This window comes from Psammomys obesus, unplaced genomic scaffold (genome assembly GCF_907164565.1).
Source record: "Psammomys obesus unplaced genomic scaffold, mPsaObe1.curated_primary_1811, whole genome shotgun sequence".
NCBI lineage: Eukaryota > Metazoa > Chordata > Mammalia > Rodentia > Muridae > Psammomys > Psammomys obesus.
Window position 1 is genome coordinate 6,708,590 of NW_026596440.1, and position 23,300 is coordinate 6,731,889.

The 23,300-nt window shown below is 41.7% G+C and overlaps 1 protein-coding gene across 1 annotated transcript in view; it reads right to left on the bottom strand.

Annotated features, from left to right (window-relative positions):
• Window positions 1-2,858: 2,858 nt before the first annotated feature.
• Window positions 2,859-23,300, bottom strand: part of Ercc6l2 (ERCC excision repair 6 like 2) — a 90,672-nt gene continuing 70,230 nt past the window's right edge. The window contains exons 18-19 of the mRNA XM_055598034.1: window positions 8,290-8,459; window positions 2,859-4,574 (exon numbers count right to left, since the gene is read on the bottom strand). Of these exons, the coding sequence (XP_055454009.1) occupies window positions 3,632-4,574; window positions 8,290-8,459 (1,113 nt within the window). The 3' untranslated portion in view covers window positions 2,859-3,631. The remainder of the gene's footprint in view (window positions 4,575-8,289; window positions 8,460-23,300) is intronic.

The following is a 23,300-nucleotide window of genomic DNA, read 5'->3' on the forward strand; positions in this document are numbered from 1 at the left end:
CATCTCCATTTCAGGCCACAGGAGAGGGGCTGGGGCCAGAGAGGGTATAGAGTTTTTTGTTTACTCCTAGGCAGAAAAGTAGGGCCAGGCACTCTCATTTTGGGATTGAGAGGTGGGCTAGAAAAGGCCCACTGTTGATTCCAGATTTCCCAGTCATAAATTAAAGACAGGAATCCCACTCTCCCCAGTAATGGGGCCCAGGACATGCCAGAGATGGGCAGGCTGGGATGCAAGAGCACAGGGGGCACTGAAGGTCCTGAAGGTCCTGAATGACAGGCAGAAGAGTCCCTCTGTCTTGGGGGAGCTCCTGGACACTGCTTATCAAGAACAATGTTATGGCCTTGGGAGGGAGGAGCGGCACCCCAGGACTCAGAAGCCAAATGCCTCTGTGCTAGCCTGAGACTCAGAGTTTTAGTCCATCAAAGGCATAAACACCTGTGAGGTATGCCAAAGCAAATCCAACCTGACCTCACCTGCCTGGTCCACTCAATGACTAGAACCCGGCAAATGTCTGCTCCCAAGCTTTCTGCTGTGGGTCCTTCCACTCAGGATTGTGGTGCTTCCGGGAGAAGCAGAGTTGGAGCAGCTGTTGCCAACGCAGGGCTGTGTGGCTTCCATGCCTAAGTTTCTTCCTCAATAAAACAGATAGCACCTGCCCAGGAGAGGTCCTGGGCAGATTAAATGTGAAAACCACTTGAAATGTTAAACGACACACTAAATGCTCAATAAATGCGAACTGATGTAGTTATTCCCCAGGCCAATCCCTTTACCCGGGCCCCCCAACAGAGGAAACGAGAGGTTTACAGCCAAGGTCCTGTGTTTCAACAGGCTTTGGGGCTGCTGTGTGGAAAATGGATTAGAGAGGGAGGAGGCCGAAGCCTGGGAACCCGAGGAGAAATCCGCAGGCATCCAGATGGGAGGTGGAAGGACGGAAACTCGAGGCTCTTGGCAGTGGGATTCAGGAAATATTTCAGAGACATTCTCTCCAGGACGTGATAACAGGTTGGGAATGGAAGCTTGGCAGAAGGCGCTGGCCTAGAGGGAAGCCTTAAGGTGGGAGGGCAGGGAAGGTAGCCGCAGAGTCTGTCCTAGGGGGTCTGTGGCCTAGGACTGGCAGTTCATCCAGCAGGGGTAGGGCGTGCACCGGCGTGGGGAGTGCTTCTGGACGTGGGGGGGTCGCTTCCCGGGGCAGCTGGCGGGGGAATCTAAGTGGAGTTCGCCAAGGTGCTAAGTCCGATTTCCTCCCGGGCTGGCCTGCCGCGTTTGCGGGGCGTGCCTGTCGTCCCTGGCGTCCCCAGGGCGCTCGCTAACACTGCGCCCGGAACTTGCTAGGAGTTCCACCCTATCAGCTTCCCACTTCCTTCCTCGCACTGCAGCTCTGTCTAGGTGCTTGCAGGGAGGGGGGGCGCCTCCGCCCGCAGCTTCCCAAGACAGTGGTTTGGGGATCAGCTGAGAAAGATTTAGACAGCAAAAGCCAGCGCCTCCGGCCTCCTGGGGGCGGGACCTCTCGGCCTGCGGTCTACTCGACCAGCCCACTGCTCCAAGCTGTGCCCCGCGGGGGTCCCCACCTAATGACTGTCCATATCCCTACCCGGACCTTCGACCAACCACCCGCTCCAGGCGATCATGCTCACCCCCTTGCTAGGATACTATAGGGACGCCACAGAATCGCAGACTCGCAACATCCCCGCCTTTGGGCGAAAGTCCTTCAAACTCCCTGCACCCCCAAAGCTGGGCCACCCACGGCTTCACCCTGTGAGGGATGAGGGATGCTGCACGGCAGGTGGCCGATAACGCGCCCCCACTGGCGTGAGCTCCGGAGTTTTCCATCGCTGCCGCCAGAGCTTTATTCCATTAGCCTTTCTTCTCTTTTAGAGGAGATTCTCTGCCCTGCCATAGGGAGCTAGAGCGGCGCTAGGCCCCAGCTCAGGCTTCGTGGACCCTTCGCGGGAACTGCCAGGCACCGGAGTATACAGAAGTTCTCATTTGGGGCTCCCGGGGTCTGCAGTTAGCCCGCAGAGTGAGGCCAAACTCAATTGGCTGTGGTCCGTCCTGCTGCAGATGGAAAAGGAAAAGCCCAGGAACTCAGTTGCGCCTTGCCCAGCCTCAGAAGGTCAGCCGTCTTCGGAGTGGCACACCTATCCCTGGACGCTTCTGACTTACCCAGCAACCTAGGTGTGCCCCAAATAGCCAGGCGGTTAACTGGCAGCAGCTCTTAGTTTGAGTAATCCAAAGCCTGCTCTCCTAATAAAAGGCCTCCACCCTGATCCCCTGGGACTGCAGTGGGGCTAGAAGCCAGCAGAGATTGAGAAGACTTTGGGAGCCCCTCTCTTTTTTTCGGTCACTGAGAGTACTGCAGTCATTGGGGGCTGGTTTCTGCTCCTGCAAACACAGTCTCCCCACAGCCAAATACCAAGGACCTCGGCCCTGGAAACACAGATTCAGGTGAACTAAAACACTGTTACAACATTACCATTACGGGTTCATGAGGTTCTTACTGAAAGAGAACAAAGAAACGAATAAGATAACTTTCAAGTACTCCAGTGTGTGGGGAACCTGGAGAGGCTGCTATTCTCTGGATGGATAGTTCCTACATCAGTACTGCAAGCTTAGTTGAGTGTGGGCAGGGACCAGCCTGACACCTCAGTGTGCCAGCCTCAATCCTGGGGGCTATACAGGCAGGACCTACTTGGCTTCACCTGTAGCTGTCACCTATACACTCCAGCACCTGTCACAGACTGGCAGCTGGAAAATGCTACAAGTAAATAAATCCAACTGAGCACATGCCAGAGTATGTATACCACACATACTAAGTTCAATAAAGAGGTTTCAATTAAAACCAAATGTTTATCCATTTCCTTCTACTTAAGAAATACAAAGTTAAAATACAAATCTTAATTTACTAAATCATAGTAATGTGAAAAGTTAAGGCATTGGTATCCTGGCCAAAGACAAAAATCCCATCACTTTAGCATCACAGCTCACTAACTTATACAGGACTCTGAGTGGTTATAAAATTTCCATTTTAACATAATGCCATATATTGAGTCCTAATTACAACTTTTATCTAAGATAATTTAATAGTTACAGAACATTATTCCAAGGAAGAAGGAATACAATAACTTCACAATGCCAGTGAGAAGAGTATAGTGGCTGCCACTTGATTTGGGGATTGTGGAGTTTAAAAGTGGAGGGCTCTGTGCTGATCTGGCTCAGTTCTGTTATCTTTCATATGAGGAAGAGGCACATACAGGAAAAGTCACTCACGTAAGGCCACAGAATCACACAGGGCTTCACTGACAAATAGGAGTTTATAATATGATACAATTACATTTGTTCCCTAGATCAAATCAGGGCAGGAAATAGAACTCAGTTGGCCAGAGTGCTTGCTGGTGTATATGAAGTCCTGCGTTTGATCCCCAGCACTACATAAACTGGATGTTAATGATTAAACCAGATATTAAGGCGAGACAACCCATGATAACATTTTGGGCTGTAGAAACAACACTAAAGTAACAATTTAGTAATAAATGTCTGCAAACAGCTGTTTACCATGCTTATATACAATACCATCTAGAACAATAAATGGCCAGCAGCTTACAATACACTAATTTAATGGCACACCCATGTCCTACTCTCCCTCTGTACTCGTTATGCTTTTATCACCAACATTTGAGGTAAATGTTTTCCATAAAAACTTATCATTTGCTTTCCAAAGCGAAGCATCTACTTCATCTTTCCTTGTGGAGGCTGTGGTGCGGGGTGTGTGCGAACACAGCGTCTCTATCACTGTCACATCAGTGAGTTTGCTGAGACTGTCATCATTCTGCTCGTTCAAGATGTCCCAGAAATCTTTTGGCTTCTGCTTTGCTTTTGCCACAGGTCGTGAAAGAACATTTTTTGGCAGCCGTGTGGGACCTTCCCCACGGCTTTTAAAGAGGTCATTAAGAATAGAGGTGTCACCCAGTAAGCCTTCTACAGAGGTATTGTCTGACATTGGATTTTCTGCCCTGCTTCTTGAACTGCATGGGCCTGTGAGGTTGTGCTGCTGTCCTGGGGTATCTCCTAGCTCTGTCTTCAGGGTGTCAGACTTGCTGTGTGGATGGAAGAGTGTCGTGGTGTTCTTGGGTGTGTGGTCATTCCTCTCACTGTCAGTCTCCTGAGTAAAGCTGACAGAGGATCTCTTAATTTTTGTATCACTACAAAATGTCTTTTCTTTATGGGAACTATGATTGTGACATCTGCTTGATTTTCCTTCACATAATTTTGGGTTGTAGACTTGAGACATTTTGTTGGTGGGATCATTACATGACAAAGTATTATCATTTGAGGGCTTTTCTCTTAAAAGAGATTCTTTTTCTTTAGAGTTCTTCCTGACCTTCTCTTCTTCCTTGTGGACAGATCTGACCATCTCTGAAGCAGAGTCCACTAACAACTCCTTTCCCTCCGGGTGCTGAAGACTGTAGAAGTCTCGGAGCATGCTCTGTCGTTCTGCAGATGTGGCGCCAGTTACCTGTTTAGCAAACTCCTTTACAGTCAGCTTGTAGAAAGAGGCCATTTCTTCAAACTGCTTTCTAAAGATTGAACAGATAAAACTAGCAGTTATTTTCTTTTTATTACATTTACATTTATTTTTAAAGACCTCATCAGGAAGCTGTTGAGATAGCTCAGCAAATACAATTAAAGACCTGCGTTCAATCCCTGTAATCTATTTAAGGGAGAAGACAGAACCAACTCCAGAAAGTTGTTCTCTGGCCTCTACACATGCTCTGTGGCATGTGTGCCCGCACTCACACAGCAATGCAGTTCAGAACTTTTAATGTGCTCATTAACAGTAGCTGGAAACATAAAGGCAAAGCAAGGTACCTTTTCTGTCTGGTGACGTCAATTTAACTCCATCCTTGGAGAACATGCCTCTTCCCTAAAGGACCTAGAAATGGTCTTTTAGCTCATTAAATCATCCGCTTTTTAGGTAACTCTGATTTATATGATTATGTATTTCCTGGGAATTATGGGAGCCTGGCAGGCTACTCCTTCAGTCAGCCAATTTATGACTGACAGGAGAATCATCATTTATACAATTTGTATTTGAGAATCTATGTTGTATGCAAGTCCTATAGAATAATATTGTTAAAGAATGGCTTTGATAAATAGAAAATTAAAAAAAAATTAAAGAGAAATTGCCCTTTACCTCACAGTACAGAATTTTACATGGCTTTTTGTTGAGCTTAAAAGAAAAACTGTAACCGTAGTTCTTTCTCCTGGCTGATTTAACTTTAGTGCAGACAACTCATCTCAGAAGCCAGATACTATTTTCTGAGCCTGGTGGTGCATAGCTGCCATCCTAGTCCTCAAAAGGCAAGAGGATGGAAAGTTTGAGGTAACATGGGCTATGTAGGGTGACCCTGTTTTAAAACCAAAGAAAGCAAATAAACAAAAAGAGTAAGATGTTATTTGAAGAAGTAAGTTGTCATCCTAAAATAAGACCAACAAACACTTCTATATGTACACACACAGAAATATGGAGCCCTGGTAAAGTGGAGGCAGAAAAGTACTTAGGCTCCTTGAGCTACAGACTGCTCCTTTCCACAGGGAAGGATTTGAAATCTGAATTGTGCCTGCTCCCTAGACACACTGAAGTCCAATGTGACAATATCAGCAAAAGGACCTACAGGTTGAAGATAAGGTCATGGGTAAGGCATGGGTCCCACAGGATTAAGATCTTCATAAGGACAGAATAGGGAACTAGCATAATGGTGTTTTAAATGGTCCCAGTTTTGAGCCAGGCATGGTAAAACATTCTTGTGCTCCCAATTGTCTGGATGGGAAGGTGGGAGGGTTGAGTTCTTGATCATCCTCAGCTATATGGTATGTCTAAGGCCAGTCTGGGCATCAACAGACTCTGTCTTATCCCCCTCGCCACTAAAAATAAGATATAGTGTATTTCTTTGCTGATGCTGTGCTTGAGCTTTAATCTCAATGCCAGCACATTTATCTTCAGATAAAACCAGAGCCAGTTCTGCAGTGCACGTTAAAGGCTCCACAGGTTTAGAATTGTATTTTACTTGACACAACAGAGTCCTCTTATATCCTAGGTGCCACTGTACAAACTACACAACAGCAAAAAAGACCCCCATCCCCTGCTTCACAAAGTTCAATCTAGCTACGGGAGTCAAAGCAAAATAATCAAGGTAGAGTCTTGTGATGAAGGAGTGACTTCAGCTCCATTGGCAGTCACAGTGGGTGAGACTTCTGGTGGGCAAGCAGGGTGAGAAGAGGTTTCCTGCTGTCACCTCTACCTGTCAGGTAAGCATGAGCCAAGAACCGTTCAAGGCCAGTTCTCAGGAGATTCAGAGCACAGCAGAACAAGTGAAAATGCACAAGTGGCCAGCAATCATGGGTCTGCACTGGCAGGTTTTACGGCTGAATTTTGTCCTACATATAACATTCTTAGGGAATGGTTTTAAAGGTATATGACTAGGAGCATTAACATCACCACTTTTTATGGTTTCTTGTTTATTTGTTTCTGCCTCACAGGACAGAAACTATGCCTCTTGTGGCCATAGTGGCAGCCTAAGGTGAGTGCCTACATGCTTGTATGGCTGAGACAAATGTCATAGCTTTTGGAGCTCACTAGTGTCTTGTCACACATCCCAAACTCAGAGATTCCACACCTGATCAATAGTCACACTTAGCTACAACAGTGTATGTCATTCTACAAGTAAAAACACACTTGTCCTAGAAACTTGTCTGTCTTGGAAACTGCCAATGTTCTTGTTGGAACACAAGCATGCTCTTAACTAGTTTCATTTTCATATCAGCTGAAGTAATAGGATGGGATCATTCTATTACGTATCTCCAAATCCATTTTTAGGACCCAATAAATGTACTTATTTATAAAGATTTATTGAGCAGTAAGGTTTTAGGTGGTATCTTTTATTCATCCAAGACTTAGTGATGTCGCGGCAGATGCTAAAGTAACTTTATTTCTGATGTGCTAAGACAATGCATGATCTCACCTGTATCCCTGGGGTAGGTCACACCTGGGAGGAGTTGCTTAACCAGTATTTAACCCAAGGAGTCTTTGAGTGAATTATGCCCGTGGCTGCCCTTTACAGAATGATTATTTTTTGCCTTCCAACTCATTTTCCTAATTCAAGGACTTCAATAGAATGTTCTTTAAGAATTAAAGAAAATGCAAAAGTGTTATGCAAGGTGTTATCAGAAAATAAGCTAACCACTTTTGTGAGAAAAATATTAGTAGAGTAGCTTTAGGAAAAGGGAAAATAAAAACCAAGTTAGGAATCCATTAGCATGTCTATCAGAAGTTATGATGCTAAAATTCCAAAGCATTTTTCCTCTTGGGAAGGGGCTGGACCACATTTGATATCACCATGTCACTGCCTTTGCTTTCTGAGGGTTAGAGGTGCTGAAAGCCCCAAGAAGTCCATCGCTTGGTGGCTACAAGGTACAGCCTTGACTCTGACTGAGTATGGTGGTGACAGGCAGGGGTGGGGTGTGTAAGCAGGTCCTGGAATTCTAATATTACTCTACCTTTTTACCTGGCATGAGAAAGTTCTTCTCTGGGATAGGTCGAGAAAACAATGAAAGGGAAGCAAGAAGAAATCACTGCTGTGTGTAAAGGACCAAGACCCAAATTTCTTTGAGGATGGGGAAATATAGTGAGTCTTCTGGAAGAATAACTGGCCACAATGAAAAAGCAAAGCCTGTTAAATCACTGCCGCAAGCCTGCCAGCCAAGATGAAGACCTGGCCTTATGCCAGCTCTACGAGTGACTTTGGTGCTTCTCCTTTGCCAGGCAGCTCAGAAAACAACTCTCAGCAGGAGCGTATATCATCTCCACTGTCCACAGAGGTCAGAAGAGCCAGGCTGGCTGTGCTCCCTCACCATCTCTTGACACCATTCTTGGTAACATGAATAGCTATGTGTGGCGAAACCATCGAAATCCTGGCTTCCTCATTTCTTCACCTGATCCCTGGAGACTGCCTCATTCCCATGTTTGTCCCATACTCCTACATCTCCATAATTCCAGAGCTCAGGAATTAGGGCAGGAGATTCATAATACCAGCCTGGACTATACATAGCAAACTCTAGGCTAGTCTGAGCTACTTAGTGAGAGCCTGTCTCAAAAGCATTTGTTTTTATTTTTATAAGTTCAGATTTTCTGAAATTTGGATACAAGGAATGGTTATAATTATATATTTTATTATGAAGCTATATTTCTACTGAGAATTGGCCTGAAGTCTAGTGCTGCCACATACAACATACCTGCGGATTCCTTTTGGTGTTTCTCCAATGACGAAGGTTGTGTGGTTTATATGGAAGACATCTTTCTTTTTCTGGCTTACAGGGTGGGACATATACAGAGGAGAGGAAATCAGTGGCTGATCTTTTTCTGCAGGTGTCACTGTGTCTGCAGTCACCTTATTTTTGTATGTCTGGAAAAAAAGGAAGAAAAACTAAGTTTAAAAAACAGTTTTGGACTGATATGACAAAGAATGCCATTAGAGTAAAGCAGATCCCATTATTCAACTGAAGCAACTGCTGGGGATGATGAAGACAGAATTGGATGTACTGACACAAAGATGACACAAAGGTACCCTGAAGATAACACCAATGGTTAAATGAATGAGGCCAGAATTGTCCTGTCTAGGCCAGGTGTGGGTCAATGGTTAAATGAATGAGGCCAGAATTGTCCTGTCTAGGCCAGGTGTGGGTCAATGGTTAAATGAATGAAGCCAGAACTGTTCTATCTAGGCCAGGTGTGGCTGCCCACGCTGGTAATCTCAGCTATTTGGAGGTAGAGGTAGGCAGATTAGGCATTTATTTTGAAGAACATAGGGGCTACCAGGCCAACCTGAGCAACATGAGACCCAATCTCAACAAATAAAACAGGACTAAAGAGACAGTTCAGTAGGAAGAGATGCCTGCATCAAGCCTGGTAACTAGACCCCACAGGAAGCAGGAAAACCACCACCAGAGAGCCGTGCACTCACCTACACATGCATGTTATAGCACATGCACATGCCCTGTATTTAAAAATCAAACCCAAAAGTTCACCTTATTTTTAAAGTTTGTGTTTTTCTAAAAATTATGAAGTAATTTTTATCTAATTTTATACAAGCATATAAACTACAAAAATGAACTGTTATGTAACAAAAAGGAAAACTAGTTTTCCTACTTGTCAACCACTGTTAGACTAAAGCATATTCAGTATTTAAAAAAATTGTCTACAGTTTTTAAGTTACAAATAAAACCAAACTTATTTATAATAACTTTTTGGGCTGTCTGTTTGCGAATTGATCTAACAAGAAAAAATGTTATATGCTTCTAATATCAGTGACAAGTATGGCCAGGTGGAAAGTTCTATTCCATTCCAAAATAAAAATAATAGATAGCAATTTACAACAGCAACAAAACATATTTAAGTTTAAAAGTAAGAAAATAAAAAACTCAAGAATGACATAGCAATGACTGTGAAGCCAGCAGGACACAGCCTGCAGAGTCTGGAGCTGGGGGTGGGGGTGGTGGTGGAAATGATTCAGTTCCCTAAAATAAAGGACAAAGAAACAGGCTAGGAAGACAGCTTTATTGGTAAGATGTTTACCGCACAAGCACGAATATCTGTTTTGGGGCTGGCTATATGGCCTGGTGGGGAGAGGTGCTTGCTGCAAATGACCTAAATTTGATTGCCAGAACCCACATGTGGATGAAGAGAATCAACTTTTGAAAATAACCCTCATATCACTGTGGCACTAGTACATGTGCACACACACGAGTAAATAAAAAAGTATTAATATCTCTACTACTAATAAAAGATCCAGATTTGATCCTCAGAACTCACCAAAGCTGCATACAGTGGTGCACATTTGTGATCCAGACACTGGGAAGTAGGCAGGAAGATCCTAGGGCTCACTGTCTCAAGAACAATAAGCATATACCCACCCCTGTACGAGAAATATACATGAAGCAGCAGTAGCAGCAATGCTGGAGATATTGCACAATAGTAAAATGCTTGCCCAAAACATGCAAAGCCTTAGGTTCCATGCATAGCACACCCTCCCCACAAGGATAGCTGATTTAAAAATCAAAGCTAGACAAGCCTACAGTGATATACAGAACAGAAGTATGGGCTAGCATCTCACTCTAGATAGAAAGAACCAATAGAGACAAGACAGAATGGCCAGCTGGGTCCCCAGCTGGAGAATCCGATTTTGTATATCCTGGGTGGTATGAAAAATTATACTGAAAATCACATAAAAAATCTGGATGAGAACCACTGAAAACCAGAGTCCAGTGAGGTACAAATACCAAAACAGTACAGAAAGGCTTCTATATCCAAAGAAGGCTTGTGATTTGGTAGGGAAAAGAATTCAGACAGTCCTAAAATTCAAACCCTGCCACTGTGAGGCCACAGGTGCAGCTAATATGAGAGCTCTATGGCAGGATCCCAGGGATTAGACAATCTGAGGGCCACTTTTAATTCCTCTATCTGGAAACAAACAAAACAAACAAAAACAAAAATAACAAATCACTGTATAAGCACAGGGCCAACTACAAACTTTAAGACATACTTTTAAAACAAAATAGAAACAATATATGGGTTAGGCAGCAAACAGACCTGTGATGATAGTTATAAATTAGGAGGATACAGTAACCCCGAGTGTAGTGTAGGTATAGAAGGGAGAAGTGATGGAAAACATACTTTGAAATGCAAGGAAAGAGCAGAGACAACGGGAGATAGTGCAACCATATGGCAAAAAATTATACAGGAAAAATACTGATCTTTATACTAAGTTCAAAAGAGATGTTATGTTTTTATTTCCATCACAAACACAGTGAGGGCACACGTCACTGTAAAGAGAGTAAGCAGAGAGAGCAACTTTGCCAACTAAGAACGCTCCTTCCTCTTGCACTGATGTCTGAAGCCATGGAGAGATGGTGCTGGGCAACGGCTCTTTTCAATTATTTATGTGGTTGCTCTTTTTGACATTACAAGTCTCATATTTTATACACATCTGAAGAATCGGTTTTAGAAATCCTTCAGGAATTCAGCTTTTGCAACCACAGATGCTAGACATATGGGTCATTAGATTTTCTGACATATTCCACAATTTAAAACAAGAGTCCTAAAATGAGAAAAATCATTTTTCTCCTCACATGAATTCTACATCCTATCTTTTGTTATTTTTAAAAAGACATGATTTCAGACTGCTACTTTAATAGATAATTTTACCGTTTTATTGAAATTAGGTTGCAAGACATAACTTTGTATTTAGCTCAACTGTACAAAGATTTCAGGAATATACGTGCTGTCACATTTATGCTGAATTATATGTATGGAATGGAGGTAGCGAATTACACTCTGATTGCTGTATAACAAGTTACCACGGTATTATTGGCTTGAAACAACATAACTTCTGACCTTACATTTCTGTAGGTGTGTCTGACATGGGTCTCGCTGGACTAAAATCAAAGTGCTGGCAGAGTTATGTTCCTTCTCTGAGGCTCTAGGGGACAATTCATTTCCATACTTTCCTAACTCCCAGATGTGGACTACAGTCCTTGTCCTGAGCCCTGTGAGTACAGACAGGGAAGGTTTTACTTGTGAGAATGAACATGACTATACTAACCCCAGGCACTCACAGCAAAGGATTCTCGTCAGCTGGTTAGTATCCTTAATGGTAGCCATCCAGTTAATTCCACAAGATCAGCCTGACTCAACCTGAATTACATCTACAATCTTAATTCTCTCTGTTGTCAGGTAAGGTAACATCAACAAGATCCAGAGATTAGTCATGACAAGAATCTTAGGGACTATGAGACTTTTCTTACTAAGAGTCCTTTGCCAAAGTCCACCCACCCCAAGAAGGTTGTGGGACCAGAGAAGGTACTTGTGAACCTTCTGAGGCTGTATTTGCAAGGTGTTTGTATGAGTATCCACACATCTCACAGACAAAAGAGCCTAGACTTTTTATTTTTATCATTGTCTTAAACTATATGGGAGCAGAAAGAACTACAAAGTGATGGTTTACATGGCAGCTCCATTTATGTAGTTTAAAAAAAATCCTTATTCTGTTTGAAACATGTCCACATCAATTTATAAATAGTTCAGTGCTCTTGTTACATAGGCGTTTTCACTGTTTTATCAAAAAGTAGTATAGCCAACTCTTTGCAGCAGCTTAGATGGGCAGTTAATGCCACAGTGAAGCTGGAGCTGTGCTGATACAATTCCAGGTCATGTGAGCTCAAACTATGGAATGAGAAAATACTAAGAAATAATACTAAGTCCCTAGAACAAAGTGGATTAGGAATTTAAAAAGTAACACTGTCTCATTTAACATTAGGACAGAGGGGGAAAGCTGCTTATACAAATCAAGAAAGCAAGCTAAAAGCACTTTCTTCCTCCAGGAGAGGAGGACGGACAAACAACTGGATCACTCCGTTAGAACCGGATGGGAAACTGTGCAACTACAAGGTGAGGGAAGAAAGGAAAACTGTTTCTGCAGAGCCAGGATTATCCCCCATTCTACTGATTGGTGAATTAGTTGAGACATTATTTGAGTATATGGACCAGGCTGGCCTTGAACTCACTATGTAAATTTCACACTGGTCACTGTTCTTAAGCTCACAATTGTCTTGCCTCTGTCTCCTGTGTGCTAGAATTACAGACATGAAGCTGGCATCGCAAATGCTTTCTCCATAAATTTGTTACAGTTTGTATATGAAATGCTCTTCAGGCGCATGTGTGTGAACATTTGGTCCCCGGCTGGTGGCACTGTTTAAGGAGGCTGTGGAAGCTTTGGAATGCAGGCTCTGCTGACAGACATAGACCATTAGGGGTTAGCCTTAAGGGTTACTGCCTGGCCCTGCTTTTGATCTCCCTCTTCCTGACTTGCCAAGACATTTGGGAGTCTTTGCCACTTGCTTTTGCTGCCACGAACTCTAACATACCTTCCCCACCATGACAAACTGAAGCTCTGAGCCAAAATAAGTCTTCTGTTAGGTTGCTTCTGTCATGTATTTTGTCACAGTGACAATAAAAGTAACTAAGGCAGCTGCCTAAAAATACCAAGACTAGGTAACTGGAGAGATGGCTCAGCAGTTAACAGCACTTGCTACGCTTGCAGAGGACCCAGGTTTGATTACCAGCACCCACAAGGTGGCTTAAAACCATCCGGAACTTCAATTCTAGGAGTTCTGCCTCTGTGTGCACCAGGCATGTAGGCAAAGCACTCATATTAGTCTTGAGGCTGGGCATGGTGGTGGACATCTGTAGTCCCAGACCCTCAGTACTAGAGGTCGGAGGGTTGTGAATTTGAGGCCAGCCTGAGCTATAACAATAAAACCTTGTCTCAAAAGAAAACCAAACCATCTCACTGAAGTCCTTTTTCAAGGCAAAGGTACTGATATACTAATGGGTCAGAAGCTACCATTACACATAAATTCTGAATTTTAAGTATGGTTGTAGTAAAAATAAGAAAGGCTTTAAGAAAGAACCTTCTGTACTGTTCACTGAGTAGGCGCATTTCTGCTAAACTCTTACTTTAGAAAACATCACACTTCCCAAAGCCTATCATTCAGTAACTGCTATGTTACTGGCTATTGAGGACCAATAAACTACGTAGCACTGTTAGGTATGTCCACTATAGTATCTGTATAAAAAAAGAAATTAAATCTAACTTCTAGAATATTTGCTAAAAAAATATAACTTACTACACAAATATAAGAAATGCAGTAAGCATTCCTTGGTAATATAAACACAAAAATAAATCCATCTGATGATAAGATGTACTAAATAAAAACCAGGTGGTTACTCACAAAGGTGAACCTATCAGAAGACACCAAAGTAATAATTCTAATTAACAAGCGCTAAGTAACATCTCTTCCTTCTTTGGATGTGTGGAGCCTACATGAAATTGTCAGTTGAAAATGGAAAAACAAGGGCCCACTCCTATCCCTTTATACTTTTAGATTAAGACAAAAAGGTAGAAAGTACACTAAGTTAGTTATGTGGAACCTAGTCTTATATCACTAAAATTTCAAAAAGTGTGTTGTCTTTACAAAAATGTTATTAAAATTAAATTTCAGTATATAAAACACTTATACAAAGGACAATGGCTCTGGCATAGGTTGGCCAAAATAGTCTCCCCATCTACCAATGATTAAACACTAAATTTGGAAATTGCTTACTTCAAAAACTCCATAAATAATTGCTTTGCATTAACTTTGATAAAGCTATTGAGTTACTGTTGATTTTTTTATTTCCCTATAAAATGTGGTTCAAAATATAAAACTGCTATTTAAAGCTGGATAATGCTTCTGATTTGTGATTATAGAAGACCCATGTGAGGACAATACCCAAGAGGGCACTTGTGTAGGAAGAGTGCTAGGGATGTGCTCACTGAACACCCTCCCATCTCTCTCACTTTACCTAAGAGCTTGTCTACCTGACTCTTATGCACTATGTATAGTCTGCAAATCTGAAACTCACGGTAATACAAATCAACCCTTTTCCATGTAGGAAAATAAAATAGAATAAGAAAAGTATACAACTTGAGAGAATAAATGAATTCACACTGGGTCTTATCACCTATAATTCTGAACTACTTGCTACAGTTTTAGGTGTACACTGGTTATAGCATGAAAGTTGCTTACTTTCCTAAAACAGTATGATGCAGTCAAATGGCCTTGGATAAACTGGATCTTATTTTTTAAAGTTATTTTTTATATTTATTTATCTGTTTTGTACTCACATGGCAAAGCATGTGTGGGGAGGTCAAAGGACAACTTTCAGAGTCAGTTCTTTTCTTCTATCACAGGGTCCTAGGGCTGCTGGCCTTTACCTACCTGCCAGGCCATCTCCCTAGCCCTCATTCTTATTTCTTTAGTGAAGTACATTCTCTGTAATTCAAGGCAATAGGCCTAAGCCAAAGTGCCTTACTCTCATTTAAGCAACATTTTTTTATTCCAGACTCAAAAAAAAAAAAAAAAAAAGCTACAGCTTTTTCAATATGAAAGGGTTAAGAAAAGGAAACTGTAGACAGCAATACTTAATGTCAGTATACGTTAAAGGGAGGGTTCCTTCTACCTCACAGCTGTATGATTACATTTGCGTTTTTCTGTTTATTTGGCCACATGTAGAATGTATATACTAGGAAAGAGCACTGTATAGTTCAAAGAATGTTTTTGTTAAAGCCAAAGACTTCCTTTTATTAACATTAATTAAAGTAAAAAATAAATTTGGAGGCAAACTGCTAAAGAACCATAGAGGGCACTTACTACATCATCATCATCATCATCATCATCATCATCATCATCATCATCATCATCATCATCATAATGGAATGAGACTATGACAGGGAAAGACCCTTGTAGCCACATCCTGTGCAAATGGATTAAGAGATTAATATCCAGGAGAGTAAGAAACTTTTTTTTTTTTTTTTTAATTTAAACACAGGGCTTTTCAGTGCAGTTGCAGGAGACCTTAGAAATAATGATATAGCTCAAGCTGGCCTTGAACTTGGGTATTTCTGCTTCGGCCTTTAGAATATTGTGGTTATACAACTTTGCCACAATACCTACCATGAGGCCAACTTTTGAAGACAATCATAAAAAGACTTGTGGTGGTTTTTGAATGAAAATGGCCCCATAGGCCCACAGGGAATGAGACTGTTGGGAGGTGTGGCCTTATTGGAAGGAGTGTCACTGGGGATGGGTTTCAGAAGCTCATCTGGATCATCTGCTGATCCAGATGTATAACTCTCAGCTCCCTTTCTAGGACCATCTCTGCCTGTGTGTAGCCATACTACCTACTATGACAATAATGGACCAAACCTCTGAACTGTAAGCCAGGCCCAATTAAATGTTTTCCTTTATAAGAGTTGTGGTGGTCATAGTGTCTCTTCATAGCAATAGAACCCTAACTAAGATAAGCTTCTAGCTCCTATTTTACAGAAAAGGTATTATGGATAATCTCTCTTGGGACTAATTCTGGAGCCTTATCCATAACCGGCACACAGCACCTCTCTGACTCGCCTCACCCTGGACATTGCAGAGGAAGACTCATTACAGTGGTGCACAGGAAGGCTACCAGGAACTAGTAGAATCTTTGACTGGGCAGATGTGGAATGGATCTGGCTCCTTTCAGAGCACACAAGAAAAGTGGATATACCAGCCATGCTGATGTCCCCAAAGCCAGGTTTGATCAGTAATGGGAACTAGAACTAAAAGGAGATTTTCAAAGGCAGTGGAAGGTCATGAAGACGGAAGGGTCAGATCAGAATGCTGGTTCTAAGATAAACGGAGTACCTGCTATTCTAGGAAAGTCTGGAGCCTACAGCTTGTTCCCAAGGCTAGCACAGAGCTCTAAACACACTCTAAGGTTACCATCATGTGTGGCCATACCCTTCCATCATCCTGATCACACCAAGCATGCCATGAAGACTACTAATCAAGTGTTCTTTCAGTTTCTGTCTTTATCAAGCCTTAAACAGTGAAGTCTGAGGCAGCAATGTTTGTTTACACATCTGTTCAAACAAAAGACTTAAAAAGAGATCGCTCTGGTTAAGTGCCAAACTGTAAGCACATACAAAGGCATAAATCTACTTATCTTTGCAATGCATGGAACTGGGAGCATTGTCAAAACCGACAGTACAGTGTAAGAAAATCCAAACAAGTGGCAGCTGGATCTACAGTGACAAAACTGTTTAAGGACCTTTGTACGATGGTGAAAACACTCAAATTAATTATGCAAAGTTATCATAATCTCTGTATTCAACAAAAAACCCAAGGCTAAAAACTACTCCTAAACATTAAGCCATTGCTTGGGAGAAAAACCAACTGGTTACAGGACCCACCCCAAATATATTCCAAAGTCACATTATCTGCATATGTTTAAAAATGACAGGCAGGCCTGAGAACACAAAGAGATTAAAAACACAAACATGTGGTAGGAAGAGGAGACTGAAGTTGGCAACTCTAGCTCTTTCCTCGCAGAAGGTATAACAGCTGCAGTCTAAAGCAACTTTATTTTGTAATGGTTTTGTTGATTTTATGACAGGATCTCTTACTTTGTGTTCTAGGCTAGCCCACAATTCAACACGCAGTATAGGATGGTATCGAACTTACAATTCTGCTTCAGATTCTGGAGTGCTGGCACTATAGAAATCTGCACCTCCATGTCCAGTCTATAGTAAGACGTTTCATAGAATATGCTAGTAGACGGCTCAGCAGATAGAGGTGCTTGCTACCAAACCCAATGACTTAAGTTCAATCCCCAGATCCCACAGGGTGGAAGTAGAACACTGATTCCTACAAGCTCCACACATAGTAACTAAAATGGTGGGGAGGGGCCATGCATGGTGAAACACACACAAACTAAACAAATGTAAAAAACTTGAAGACATTTCACAGAACTGTGGGAGACAAAGGATGGAGTCACATCCTCACTACCTGCACAGCACAAGGCCATCTTCCTTCCTCCATTCTCTACATGCTTCCTTATTGACTTGGCTTCCCCTGTCACACTATGACCACAATGATGCATAACCAGTATGCCTGCTGCTCAAACCTGACTAATCCTTCTGCATTATCTGACAGGGTGACCATTTGTAATTTGAGCAGCTGAGGTAAGGGAGTTTTACTGTGAAAATGGTGGTAGGAACTGCTTTCTGTAATATTTTCATGTGGGATTATTAGTAACAAGCATTTGCTGAAGGCTCACTCTCTGTTGCCATTGCTAAGTAGTGGTATTCATGTCTTAGAGTATACATTAGAGTCCTATCCTTAAGTCTTATAACACACATAAACCACAGATACATGTGAGGTTAAGTTACAATAAGTTCTCATCACATCATCAATGATGACTGGCACTGAAAAGTGTGAATTGGAAGATCAGCCAACAGATTAGGTGTGGTTTTGGGGGTAGGGCTCCAGACCAACCTGGGAGCATTTCTATGCTTAAGGAAAACTGCTTTCACACTACAGTCTACACAAAAGGCTTCTGTTTTCAGTGTGTAGAGATTTCTGTACTAGCAGCAGTGATCAAGCACTTGGTATCCTGTGATTTAATTTTGGCACCATATCTCCAAGACCAGCATTTCCCTGACTCTTGAGCCAATTGCAGGCCTTAGTATAGCACAGCTGTGCCTGTTAGAGCAGCTCACAGAACCTAGGAAAACACTTGCCCCTGCTCCTTAGTTTACTCAGGATATTCCACATACTGAAGCATTAAGCAGAGGCAAAGTTGTACGGGCATGGTATGGAGTTCCCATGCCCACTCTGGGTGTGCCACACCATAGTAACTTCTACACACTCAGCTATTCAGAAGATCAAAACCCATCCTCTTTGGTTTTTATGGATATTTTACTGCACAGGCATAAGTGCTGGCAGGCTGAATGGAGAAAACTAACAAGGCCTATCTGCCCCAGTGTTCTTCATAGCCTTTCCCTCTAGAGATGGGACAGGACTTCTGGAATGAGGATCTTAAGTGAGGAAATTTCTATAAGGTTGGCTCTAAGGCAAAAAGTATTGATAGAAGAAGGTTATCTAGAAACTACTTTGGAGAGGGCATCATGAGCCAAACAGTGGCCAAAACCAAACTCTGTGTGTCAGAATACCACAGCTTCTCATCCATATATAAGACTCTGGTCTGGATACCCTAGAGGTATCTTTGAGTAAGGTGATTCCCAGAAAAATTATAAACTTGTTCATAGAAAAGATGAATCAAACCACCTAAAGTCTTTAGAACACAGGCTGGGGCAAAGTTCAATGGCAGTATGCATGCCTAGCAAGTACAAAGTCCCTGAGCTCATCCTCACACTGAAAACCAAACCAAACCAAACCAAAACAAACACCCCAAGACCAAACCAGTATCTGAAGCCACTGGACCTTGACAAAACTAAACATTCAGATTTTCTGAAAAATCATTTATTTAATTATGAACTATATGTAAGATATCATTTTAGGTTATCAAAGGTGAGTCAAGATATACATCCTACTTAGGAAAATCTAAGCTTCAGGCTTATTTGTTCTTAAAGGCACCTAAAGAATGCAAAGAGCAAGAAAAACTGTTCCCCAAGGATTGAGCCCCGTCATGGGTTATCTAAAACCAAGCAGTAAGCCCTGAAAACGTACACATATGATTAACTACAGACTGAGCAGGCTGTAGTTATATCTGTGTGTGTGTGTGTGTATGTGTGTGTGTGTGTGTGTGTGTGTGTAAAACAGTAACAACTAAAGAGAAAGAGACCATGATTTTGAGAGGGAGCAAGGAAGAAAGAGTGTATGGGAGAGATTGGAGGGAGGAAAAAGGAGAGAATGATATAATTATATTTTAATTTTTAAAAAGAAGAGATAAGTCTTAACACAATTATTAATTATTAATAGTAACTATAATATTACTCTGTAATAACTATTTAAGCAAGAACTAGCCACACAAAGTTCTTCTGCTGAGTGAAGAAAAAAAAGCCTAAGAGGAAGGGTGATTTATTTCCAGTGGAGGGAGGGACTAGTGGAAACCTAGGAAAGAGATAACACGTTTGTGGTGGTACAAAGTGGAAGGCAGAGAAATTTGGGAAATATAAATGCAAAGCTGAATTTTATTCTAGGTAAAGGAAAAGTACAAGTATTAAATCAGGGTTCTCCAAAGAAAAAAGAGTAACACACAAACACACAAGGATTTATTACACTGGCTTTTATGAACAGAGGCTGAATAATCCTACAATGGCCATCCCTAGGTGAGGAACCAGAGAACCCAGTAGTTGCTTAGTCTAATAAGGTAGAAACCTTGGAATAAGAGGAACTAGTAAGGCAGCACTAATCAGGGTCTGAAGGTCTGAAAACCCCTTGGAGAGTTGCTGACATGAGCTGGCATTCAAAGATTATAGACTTGCCAAAGTCTGATGGCCACTGGCAACAGCAGCAGTAGTGTACCCACTCAGGAAGGATCTAGTCAGGAAGTGAGGGAGCTTTCTTACCTGGCCAGAGTTCAGATCATGTTGAGGGCAGATCTTCCCCCTTAGGTTACCAATCTTCATATTCCTTATCCAGAAATACCATCAAAGACATACACAGAGGCTGACTACCAATTTTCTTGGCATCTCTCAATCCAGTCATGATGATAGCTAACACTAACCATCACAATATTCAGAAAATGTAAAAATCATGCCTTTGCCAGAATATCTTTGGTAGAGTTGCTATTCCTCATAGTCTTGTATGTGTGTGTTCGGAAGTCAGAGGATAACCTTGCATGTGGATTATTACTTTTACCTTTAAGCACAGTTTCTGTGTTGTTAGCTAATGTGCATGCCCAGGATAACTGGCTGTGAGCATCCACGGACTCTCTCATCTCCACACACCATCTCCCTATGGAGCACGGGGATTAGACATTTGCTTCCTCAGTGGGCTTTATGTGAGTCTGTGGATTCAAACTCAGTCTCCTGCTTGTGCATCAATCAGTACTTTCTCCACTGAGCTACATCTCCAACCCTCAGTGTACTTCTTGAGTCCAGACAGAGTTTAACTCCTTGAAATATATATTTTAAAAAGGATTAATATGTCACATATTAGAAAATCAAATCTGAAATCTTTAACTAGAGATTAAAGGACAAGAAAGGAAAACACAAGAAGATAAACACTGAGAAAGGCCACAAGGATAGAAGCTGACAGCCATTCCTAAGGCCTGAAGGAGACCCTTTGCTTCTCATTTTAAAAATAAGTAAAATGAAAGACATGGATACACTTTCCTAAAATTCTTCAAATTGAAACACAGTGTGTATTTCCCAATTTTATGTTTATAGAGTAACTCAGAATTCCATGTACAGAGGCAGTGTTCTCAGATGACAAGACAGTGTGTGTTTCTAGTAAGTGGCCATGTCCGATTGATAAAATGGCTTTTGTAGATGGGTAAAATATAATTTGCAAAGCACTGTGGTTGCTTACTCTCCCTTAGTTCACTGGGGAGACTCAGTAAGAGTTCAATGAGGCTTTTTACCTCTGAACTTCTATCCTGTTACTAGAGGCATTATCTAAAGAAATGGCATTTTGTAAATTATTAAAATCTTACAACTGTCTAAATCAAGAAGTTGTTCAAAGCCAATTTCTCTATTAAATCAGATTACCAGCTAGGAAAACAGTTAAAATTATACCACTTCCTAATAAGAAAAATTGCTATTGTTAATATAATCCAATGTGTTGGTATAATGTTCTTTTGGAATGTATACAATTTACCCTTGTTCATTCAAATGCTGATTTCTCTACCCCACTATCTGGTTTCAATCTGGACATTGCATCGTGATGCTTAGAAGCATCACCTGTCTCAAGTTTGTATAAACATACCACCATTTGTCTTCTGTGATTGTCAATTAAACAACCAGCTAGTGCTGTGCAATGGAGAGAATAGCGTGGGACATCCTGGTCCGGAGAGAAGGAAAAAGAAGGAAGGAGGAGTAGAGCAGAGGAGGAGAGATGAATCGGATCCCAGATATGACTAAAAGCACGTATAGTGGCTGAAATCTGAATGGTAGGAAACTATGCAGGCTTGGAGGTTTAGGATGGAGTAACTATTGCCCAGCATTGTGCTCTAGGTTAATTAAATAAATCCTAGTTTCTGTGTGGTGATTTGGGTATACAGCTGGTTTAGGAATAACCGCTGCTTAACTAAAAGGTAAATCAATAGTAAATATTAATCACCCACAACACAACTGTTAGATAAGTTTGTAGCTTCTTAAAAATTAACTGTATGTATGTATGTATATATGTATGCATGCATGCATATTTTCCTTATCACTTTTCATGGGAAACCAGCCATATTCCAGGGCAGATTCTTAACTAAATTAGAGGACTCACCAGTTAGCTTATAAATACCCTAAAAGCTCAGACCTACAGCACAGTTAACCCCTCACTCAACGTTTAAGCAGTTATCATAATTGCAATAATAAAAGTCTATGTTCTGTTTTGAGTAATTTTAGCACCTTGTTTTGCAAGGAGGTGAATGTGTTTTGGATATTCAGGAAAAGCCACAGCTTTTCCTGAACCCTAGTTATAAGAGGGAATAGGCCTATGTGTACAAGTAGCATTGGCTTGTCCTTCTCTTCACTCAGATGATACATTGTTTTTGTGGAACAGAATGTTACCTACAATCAAACTTCCTCCTAGGGATAAAACACAAAAGCTCCTTTCATGCCGACAGTGCCATAACCTCATGCATGTAGATAGCAATCTTAGAAACCTTAATCTTACTTGTTACTTGAAAAAAAAATCCAAACTATCTGATAAAACTGCATAAAGTTAATAGTGATGTAGAAAAGAAAAATTAATAGACTTAAGAAAAATCCTACGAAGAGTTAATTCTGTTAACATGTTGGAACGATAAACTTTACCTACTGGACTACCTCATAAACTTTATACCAAAGACAACTCAGTACCCTGAAAAACACAATAACAGGAGCTCCTTCTCCTCTAGGTCTACTCGTCCTAAACACCCCACCCCTCCCTGCACAGTCTGTATAAACTCAATGCAGTCAAACCCACCGCAGTGCACAGAAATCCCGGCTGAAGTAATCTACAAACTGTTAATCTAGCACCTATACACCAGAAGTTCCTGATACACAACATTCTGAGTTTACTATATGCTCAACAACACTTAAATCTTCATTGGTTATAAAAAAGACACACCCACTGCAGCCCGGCAACTTGCTTAGTTCTCTCATTTACAGCACACTGCGATAATATAAAGAAGGCTTTACTATTAATCCAGGTTTTACTACAAAGCGACCCATTATTTTCCTGTCAAACACTGGCAGGAGTGCCAAGTGTCTGTCATTCAATTCCGGGGATTAAGTCTTCTTTTTATAGTCTGATACTTGTACCAATTTATAAAATACAGATATAGTTTCACAGTCTATATTTTGGCTTGGGTTCAGGCTCAGAGGTTGACTAGGACAGCTGGCAGGAAACTCAGGGGAGAACACATCCTCCCCCTTCAGCCCCGTATCTCAGTTGCCATAGTGATTAATCCTTAACTGAATGCTGTCTTTGTACATTCTTTTCAGAAAAAAAGTAAACTTAAGCTGAAGACATGCAGTTGCCTGAGAAGGGAGGCACTGCATTACCACAGGTGCAGGTAAATTGTGTGACACACTCAACTCAGGCTCACACATCACCATCACCACAGGTGCAGTGAAGTCTGTGACACAGTCAGACAGGTGCAGTGGAGTTGACACACTCACCACAGGTGCAGTGGAGTTGACACATTCATACAGGTGCAGTGGAGTTGA